General features: G+C 42.0%; 1 protein-coding gene across 1 annotated transcript in view; it reads right to left on the bottom strand.

Annotated features, from left to right (window-relative positions):
* Window positions 1-4,476: 4,476 nt before the first annotated feature.
* The window catches only part of tmx3b (thioredoxin related transmembrane protein 3b), a 29,122-nt gene continuing 24,413 nt past the window's right edge, over window positions 4,477-9,185 (bottom strand). Inside the window, exons 15-16 of the mRNA XM_017031682.2 lie at window positions 7,959-8,027; window positions 4,477-5,196 (exon numbers count right to left, since the gene is read on the bottom strand). Coding sequence (XP_016887171.1) covers window positions 4,885-5,196; window positions 7,959-8,027 — 381 coding nt within the window. The 3' untranslated portion in view covers window positions 4,477-4,884. The remainder of the gene's footprint in view (window positions 5,197-7,958; window positions 8,028-9,185) is intronic.

The following is a 9,185-nucleotide window of genomic DNA, read 5'->3' as shown; positions in this document are numbered from 1 at the left end:
GCAGGAAGTGGAAAAACAAATGCTTACACTGCATTTACTGTTCACCAGGTGACAGGTAAATGTGGGTCGTGTACTTGTTAGTGTGCACTCAGCTGTGTCTGCGTTATTTTTACACTTAAAATATAAATTCACATTTATTTTATTATTTTTTTCAACAAAATCTAACCTGGAGAAAATGGAGAAGAGAAAAAGTTAGAGTCACACATTTTTAATTTTTAAAATTTAAAATCATATACCTTGCTCATATATCAAGTTCATATCAAACAACAAACAACGCCTTCAGACTCAATCAATCCAGTTGGGACTGATACAAAAAAAATAAATTGTGATTTTTCTCAGCTGCGGTTGAGTCGACAGGTCACATGTCAGAGGAAGGAACTCTGGTGCAGGTGATAATGAGAGCTGGAAGAAGAAGTCGACACGGATCGTTTTGTCAGGGAAGGAAAAAATAAAACGTTAGCAGAGCAGAGAGGAAAAAAAAACAAATAAAAACAAACAAAAAATAAAAAAATACAATCGGTATTTTGTTTAGCTCAAGTACACAGGAGAAAACTGCAGTAGAATTCAGTCAGTACAGAGACCAGGAGGCAGGACAAAGGTACGGTTTCTTTTTGTCTCATGAAAATAACAGGACATTTCTGTTTGTCCTTTTTTTTAAGACATTTTAATTTTTTTTAAAACATATTTTTCTAGGTCAACTTTATATATAAATATATTTTTTATTTTTTTTTCCCTTAAAGACAAACCCACACATTTTAATTTTTTTTAAAACATGTTTTTCTAGGTCAACTTTATATATTTTTTATTTTATTTTTTTTTTCCCTTAAAGACAAACCCACTTTGTAAAAACTAGATTATTTCCCGACAATAAAAGACAGGCTGGTTTCCTGTAGCTGCAGTATTTTTCCCCGTCAGGTCCTGGAAAGTTTCACTTACTGCCAGAGCCACAGTGATAAACGTCTAACGTGAATAAAAAAAACCTGCAGCTGGAGAGAATCAGCCTCAGGGATTAAAGAGTTTGGACCAGGTCAGGTCTCTTTAGCGGAGTTTGTGTCTGCCAGAAAAACAGATTTTCTTCAGACTAATTCCCGTCAGATTTACTATCCAAGAAGCTCAAACCTCAATGAGAGGATTATGTGAACACGTCGTTCCAAAGATTCAAACAGAAATTGTCTCATGAAAGTCAGAGGCTGGAAATTCTGCCTCCGTTTCCTGTAGAGTTCATCATGAAATAGGCCCGACAAAAGGTTTTGGTTAAGTTTGTGAAAATGTTTTGGACAAAACATCACATCAGGGATTGAAGGCCAAACATTAAGATCCTTGTATAAAACCAATGATGTTTTTCAAGGACTGAAAAACAAAAAAAGACACGTCACTCAAGGATCAGTAGCTGGAAGGGTTTCTTTCTTCGGTGACACAATAAACAGCTGAAAACCTCCGTTAGTCTTTAACGCAGCCTAATTCGAGGTCGACGTCCTTTGTCCGGTGGTGAATAATGGCTGTGTGTTCCATTAAAACTCAGTAAGTGTTGAGAATTGGACCTCGTGTCGGGAGCAGTCGGCTCCCAAGGTGAAGGACGAAACTTTTGCTGCTCATTCATCACGCTGAATTGACACTTCCCCTGAGAGACTCCCTCCTGTTCCACTTGGACTCTCCACACTCCACACTCATCTCAAACTTCTACAGTACTTCAGGAGTCGTAGGTGAGCGAGCGCTCGCCATGAATAATGTGACGGAGGACGAACGGAATAAAAGCAGAAACATTTATTGAAGGAAAAGTTTGACATTTTCACGAGTACTTCTTGCCCTTTGTTGGGAGTTTTTTCTTTAACTCGGTGTGTGCGCCATAGAGCAAGGGTTTCAATCTCTGGGTCATGGACCAGAAATGTACCACGAAAGGGAAATAATACGTTTCTTTACTGCGTTTCAAACGCCTCTTCACACGTGAATGGACATGGAGAACTTTCTCTAACAAATCACCTGGTCCAGGCTTTTCAAAATAAAAGTCCTTAGAGAGCTTTCTCTAACAAATCACCTGGTCCAGGGTCATAGGTCAGCTGGAGCTAAAGAGCTAAAATAGTGTACAACTTGGAATGTTGAGTCCATTACAGGGTCACGCGTCGAGACAGACGCCCATTCACGCTAACATTCACACCGATGGTTCATAAAGACCAGAGAATCAAACCAGCAAATTTTAAATTCAGACTTAAAAAAAAATCAAGGCCGTTGACTTTGACTAGAAATCAATATTTTTATTTTCAGTGACTTGGGCTCGCCTTGAAACCTTGAGGACTTGGAAGAGGACTCGACAGCTGTGGACTATTCTGCTCGTTGAACTAAAGAGAGTTCCACAGTCCGACAGTGTTTGGTACCGAGCTGAGGAGGTGAAATGCGATGTCAAGGATTTACATGAACCACTCGAGAGAAAATGTGTTTTTGTTTTTTTTTCTGGTCATAAATAAAATGAGTAAAAACCACAAGGAAATTATGTAACAGTTGTTTTATTTTTATTCTTTTCTGCTGCAGGTATTGTTTTTTTTTTTTTTCAGTAGAAATCAAAGATATTAAAAAAGAAAAAACCACAAACAACAAAAACAAGTTTTGCCAAACACGGCTGGGCTCAGCGCTCTTTCCTTGTGCATTTTTCATGACAATCGAAATCTGGATAAGACAGTGAGCCTGGTGAACTCAGAACCAAGGAAGAAGTCGGAACTAGATTTCAGGAATATAAAAAGAGAATTGAGACCAAGAGAAACTGCTCAGAGCTCAGCAGCTCGACGCCTGTCTCCATATTTGGTACATGATCTCCGAGCGCCGGGGACGTACGCTTCAATCTGCTTACGGGATTCAATACAGAAACCAGTGATGGAGGACAGATTGAAATATGGAAAGAGACGCAGTTCGTCTGTCGGAGGAATTGGACTTGTTAAAGAGTCGCACCAAGGTTACCGTTCCATGTTATAAGATTCTTTTGTGCAGACACAACTGCTCTGTATTTTTAGAAGGTTTTCCAGTCAGGCTTTTTTTTCAACGGGAAAGTATCAGCAGGAGCGCGGTCCATAAAAGAAGTCGAAATGCATAAATGGATTTACACTTCATGGGGGATTAGGGAGAAAAAAAAAGACAAAAAAAAAAAAATAGAATGAGAAATATCTTCAGGCAATGACACAAGATAGAAAAGTCAAACTTCATTTATGGCAGAGTTTCCTTCCAGGGCACTTTCTGTGCTTTTTTACACATGTCGATGACTTTACGTGAAAAAGCCACGATTTGGCCTAAAGGGGAGATTTAAAGTACAAAAGGTCCAGAAAGGCTAGACTTATCTTTTTCTATGACGCAGTGGTTTGGAATAAAAACAGTATTTGAGACGCAGCGTTTTTACACTCGTTCAGACCCGTTCACCCCCAAGAACAAACTCAGATGAACGACTCCTTCAAGTCTCCTCAGTTGGTCGGATGAGTTCAGTAGTTGATTTTATTTGTTGGCAGAGAACACCGAGCGTTGTGAGAAGCACCGGACACTTTGAGAGATGATAATTTACCCATAATGCAGAGCAGAAAGATCATCGAGTTTCCCAGAAGACACGACATCTAGAACAGAAGGAAACTCTGGTGACAGTGTGGGTGACATCGTTTCTGCCTGTAGTTCAGTTCGATGGCGTTTGGTTCAGTTTTCAAGTTGAAGGTTTTTTGTTTTTTTTTTGACTGACTGTGAAGAAACACCTACAGGGTAAAAAGAATCAGTGCAGACAGGAAGGCTCAAACATCATGTGGAAGGGACCACCGATTGGTCCGTTGGTGATATAAATATTTTGGTTCACAGTACCGTTTTCAGCAGTAACACAAAGTGTCAGAGTGTTTAACCACAGGAGAACTGCAGCCTCCACGTCTGAGTCCTTACAGAACACAGGGACATTTGGGTTCGTTAGCCATTTTCTGATTTTTTTTTTTTTTTTTACGTCAAATATTTCTTCACCGTTTGCCTTCTTTTGTGCGAGGACTGTCACTTTTTCTTAAGAACTCTACAGCAGAACAAACACAATGACGCGCCAACAAACTCTCCCTGACGTTTGACTCTTATTTTTTTTTTCCTGACTTTTGGTTTTGGTGTCTGCCAAAGGAACGATCAGTCACATTCTTTTCATTCAGGCATCGAGGCATTTACAGCTGGTTAGTTTGATCCCAAACAGGAAAATATCAATTTGTTTCCTGGTTAGTTTTCTAAGGTTAGTGTGTTAGTGTGCAGTAGGTGCAGCCACAGAAGCATCGTTTGATCAGAAGTAACAGCACTGTGGTGCAAGTTAGAAACTCTCTCAGGTGCTTGCTTGCTAACAGCATAATAAAAAAAAAATATATAAAAAAATCAGCAGAACTGTCGTATTTTATAAGTGGACTTGGGGTCCAAATATATATAAAAAAATTAGCAGAAATGTCATATTTTATAAGTGGACTTGGGGTCCAAAACAAAGAGTTCTACTCCAGTGACTGGTACTTTTATCCTCATGCTTGAAGCGCGGTCTAGACCAGATTAAAAAAAAGTGACAGTCCCTATTCTGGTATTTTTTATTCCTTTTCTCTGGGTTGCGCTCTGAAGGTTTCTTAGCGTGTGTCATATGAATATATTCGTTATCAGTTAAACACTTCCTTGTTTTGATAAAAATCAAAGCTGTAGTTGTTTGTGTGATGATTTAATGGATCCACCGAGCGGCTAACCTTCAAAGGGACGCCCAGGACTGGATGGCGGGAGAGGAGTCTGTGCTACAGCGAGGAGTGAGATGAAAGACAAAGAAGCAGAGGAGTAATAGAACACACTGATGTGTCTTTGAGTTTCATTTCACCGTGTCGGACCGGACCTATCACCTTCTATCTGTCAGGAGTCCCTGTGTTAATCCATTTTCTTCACCTCAGGATCCTTCTCTTCATAATCTTCCTCCTCCTCATCCTCATCCTCCTCATCTTCTTCCTCCTCTTCTTCTTCTTCTTCTTCCTCCTCAGGACCTTCCAGCGCAGCGGTGCGCCGCCGCTCCTCCTCCTCTTCCGCCTCTTCGTCGGTCAGGCCCTCCCTCTTGAGCGCGTCCATGTCGTCCGAGCTGTCGTCGGTGTCAGCCGTGCAGATGCCGTAGCACATGAGGCTGATCACGCCCAGCGGGAGGCCGAACAGGAAGCAGCCCAGCAGTGGAGAGCTGCGGAACACGGACTGATGACAGGAAAAGAAGAAAGGAGCAGAACAAAGACAGATGAAACAAGAAGAAGAAAGGAGTGAGGGGGAAGTTGACAAGTTGGACAGAGGAGGAGGAAAAAAAAACAAGATGTGAAGAGTTGGGCTTTTTACTAGATGTTGAGAAACGTAGTTGTTTGGAGAAACTTTGTCCTTGTTTTTTTAAATGGATGTGGAATCTGACGGAGGTAAAAGTTAAAAAGTTGAAGTCACAATAATTTCTTTTTTTTTTTATGGAATCCCGTTCACTCCGTGGACACCTGGAAAAAATCCCATTACAGAAATATATATTTTGTATTTCCCCATAAATAGATAAATCAGGTCATGGGAGAATATGTTTCAGGAATTAATTTTTGTTACTCACATAAAGACAGGATCTTATGAAGACATTTGCAGATACGTGGATGGATTAAACGGTTCTGGTTTTGGCCCGCGGGCCGCATGTTTGACTCCCCTGGACTAAACAATCATAGAAGATTATAATCCCAGAAAGATATCACACAATCTTTCTGGGATTATAATCTTTTATGATCAGTGCAGGTATGACGATGGTTCTGAACCAGTCTTTAAAAAAAAAAACTGGGCCGTTTTACTATGCTAAAGGAAAACTAGTGCGCCTTGTTTCCTGTCGGCGTCACTGAAGGACAACTCTGGGAGCTCCACTTTAAATGATTCCAGTGACAAATGAGTCGTCCTGCCTTAATACAGCCAGACTCCCATCAGCGACGATGTACCTCGGAGGGAGGATTCGGTCAAAACTGGTGTCAGCTGCTGAGCTGAGGAGAAGAGGGATATTCACCTCGCCTGCGGTCATTGCCACAGGAAGAGGGATGGTAATTGCCGTTGCTCGGCGACGCCAGATAGGGTAGCAGATAGGCGCGCTATGCTAACACAGCTGGCTACAAGCCATCGCGGCTAATGTGGCCTCTCTGTCATGGCCGCTGTCAGACGGGCATTAAGACGAGCTCCGCGGGGGCGAGGTGACGGCTGCTGCCGATCTGCTGTGAAACCTGTCACGACATTGTGAGTAACAGCCGCCACCGCCGCCACCGCGATGCCTGCAGCTCGCTAAATTTAGGGAGAGGAGAGGAGAGGGGAGGGGAGCGTCGGCTCCGTCCCTCTAACAGGTGTAAGATGAGTCACTTACACGTGGAGTCCCAGCCATGGAAACTGGAGGGGCCGCGATAATCCTGCACACTCTGCTCTTTTTGTCACACCACTTCAGTGTCTAACACTTCAGGAGAGTTAACTGGTGGGAAGTGAATACGCCGGAACATCCTGGGAGTTTAAATAGTTACCTTTAGTTACTCAACTAAAACTGTGATCCAGGGTTGGTTCGTCTTTAAAGTGGAAATTAATGGAAATGTAAAATCTAAAAATGTCTGGATTTTAAACATTTTTCTTGGTAATTATTATCTGATCTTGTATTCTGAAACATCTTGTAGTTATTTGAGTCCAACTTTAGGATGTTTAGGCAATATTTTTTTGTTTTTTTGAGTGTTTGTAAGGTAGCATTGGGCTGCGTTTAAGCTAACGTTAGCTTGACTTCCTTGGTGAATCAAAGGGGGGCGCTCAAAATGACAATTTCCGCCATTTTTCGTGAAATGAAAATAAAACTTTATGCTTTGACGTTGGCCTCCAGGTGTCACTGGTGTCGTCACTGGCGTCTCAAAGTCTGTAATTTTCCCCTCCGCCACGGCTGTTCCTGTAAGGACCGTTTTTTTTTTTTTTAAAGGCGGGGTCGAGCTCGGCCCGTGGTCACAGGACGACGGTGCCAACGACATTACAACCAGCTCCTGTTTACATTCCTCACACACCCTGGTTAAAACAAACACCAGAATCCTCCAAAAGGAGCACCAACATAAACATGGGGGAGAAAAGGCTCCTCCTTCTCCTCCTCCATCATCACTACACCTTCCTCTCCTCTCCTTCCCATTCTCCTGTCCATCTGTTTACAACCTGCACTGATTATCCTGACTTCTTCCAGCCTTCTTTTTTCTTTCTTTAAGTCCCAGGAGGAACATGAAGGGCAGGGTGTTATGGATGCATACACAGTTTTACGGCGACGTTATCACGGAGGTTTAGACAGAGGAGTATTTCAGGAGACTGGTTTCCAGACGCTCCTCCTCCAGCGAACCCTCGACTGTTGTTCTGCTGCTTGTTTTGGGTTTTTACGGGGCCACAAAATTACTATTCTGGTCCAGTCTCATCAACATGGTGCCTGAGGTTTACTGAGTTTTACTGCAGAACATGTAGTAGTGCCGCAGCGTGTACTGTGGTGTACTGTGCGTGCACACAGGTTTGATACAGGACTTAGGGGGCGCCATCGTACACGACCTACTGTAGTTTGGTCTTCGTTAGACGCACGATTGTGATTATTTTTACTGGGGCGACATCTGGAAGAATCAGATGGTTTGGTAGTGTTTGATTTATTTTTTCCTTTTTTTAATCACTGTCTAATTATGTGTGTTTATTTGTTTTATTCTCTTTTTGACAGTTATGATGAAAACCAACTGAATTAATGGGTAATGACACATTTTATACAGTATAGAACATTTGTTTTCTCTTTTTGACAGTTATGATGAAAACGTGGAGAAACTACGTACGTTCACTACATTCTAATTATTTGTTGCCAAACTGTTTTATTTTATCTAATTAATGCTTTGCTTAAGACACTTGCAGCGGTAAAAAAAAAAAAAAATCTTTAAATTACAGACTGGAATAAAATATCGTTGACTCACCATGATGGTGGATCTGGCGTCGAAGAACACTCGTTTGAGCCTCTGAGTGAAGCCGTCACCTCCGTACGCCTGCGGGGAGACGGATTGTTTAATGGAGAGGAGGGAGCTGCTATTTCTGCTCTCCATCACTTTTATGTTCAGCACATTTGAGGTGAATATGAAGGGTTACATCTATCCCACCGTCTGACATGGACAATCTGATGCATTTACTCGGAGACGGTCCCTAAACAACAGAACAATCCTCGATGTGTCAGTGAGAAGCACTTCTCCTGAACTACTTCTACCAAAGGAACTCGGGCTTGTTTAGGTCCCAGGTTTCCAGTGGACGCCAGACATTAGAAAATATCGCTTCATTTACCGCTTCCCTGCACAGAGCCTCCGGTTTGCTCACCGTACGGCGGCTCGGCCCATTTTATGACACGAGCACCTGGACAGAGGATGACTGATCTGTCCCGATGTTAATTCATCAGGACGGCCAATTAGTGAGCTCTGGCCAAGCATGACAAGTGAAGGAGCAGAGAGCAGACGTTAAATGGTTTCCAGAGAACAGCTGTTGCACGGTCTGTCTGGACTGCTTAAAAAGTAGGAGAAAAACTTTTTTGGCAGAAAATATGAAAAAAAAAAAAAAATCATCTTCGATTCAAAGGCGAAGGACAGGGGGCGATAAAAGTCTGCTGAAAATGAGATATTCTTCTAAAAAGGTACTCAAGAGATGCCACAGTCTGTCAGCTCCGTCGTCCTCTGGCTGGATCCTGCTTCACGCCTGGCTAAACATGTCATCTGTGTACCTCAGTGTCCACACTCCTCCTGCCTCGTGTGAAAAAGACTAAAAATACTCCACAATTTTGGCCACACGAAGGGGACAGAAAAAAAAAAAATCACCTCATCACTTTGTTGTTAAAAAAAAAAAAACAACAAAGGAGGTTTCACTGGGTGTGAAAGTTGAAGGGCTCGACTTGGGTTTGAGGGTTGAACGGGTCTAAAGGTGTTGATGACCAGAGACATTCTACTCATTTAAAAAAAAAAACAACTACAAGCAAGTTTCAAACAAAATCTAACGATGCAAATTTTCTGGAAAACTATTCTTGCTTTTTTCATCCAAAATGAAAGATGTCAGAGCTGAGATGAAACAAAACAAAAATCCTGATGTTTCACAACACTCTTGTTTTGCTTTTGATGTTGCATTGTACTGGTGATGATATTTTGAGAATGTGTAAACGTCTGCTC

This window comes from Cynoglossus semilaevis, chromosome 3, assembly GCF_000523025.1.
Source record: "Cynoglossus semilaevis isolate Cse_v1.0 chromosome 3, Cse_v1.0, whole genome shotgun sequence".
In the NCBI taxonomy this organism is placed as follows: Eukaryota; Metazoa; Chordata; class Actinopteri; order Pleuronectiformes; family Cynoglossidae; genus Cynoglossus; species Cynoglossus semilaevis.
The sequence above is the reverse complement of the archived record's forward strand: the minus strand, read 5'-3'. Positions and strand labels throughout refer to the sequence as shown.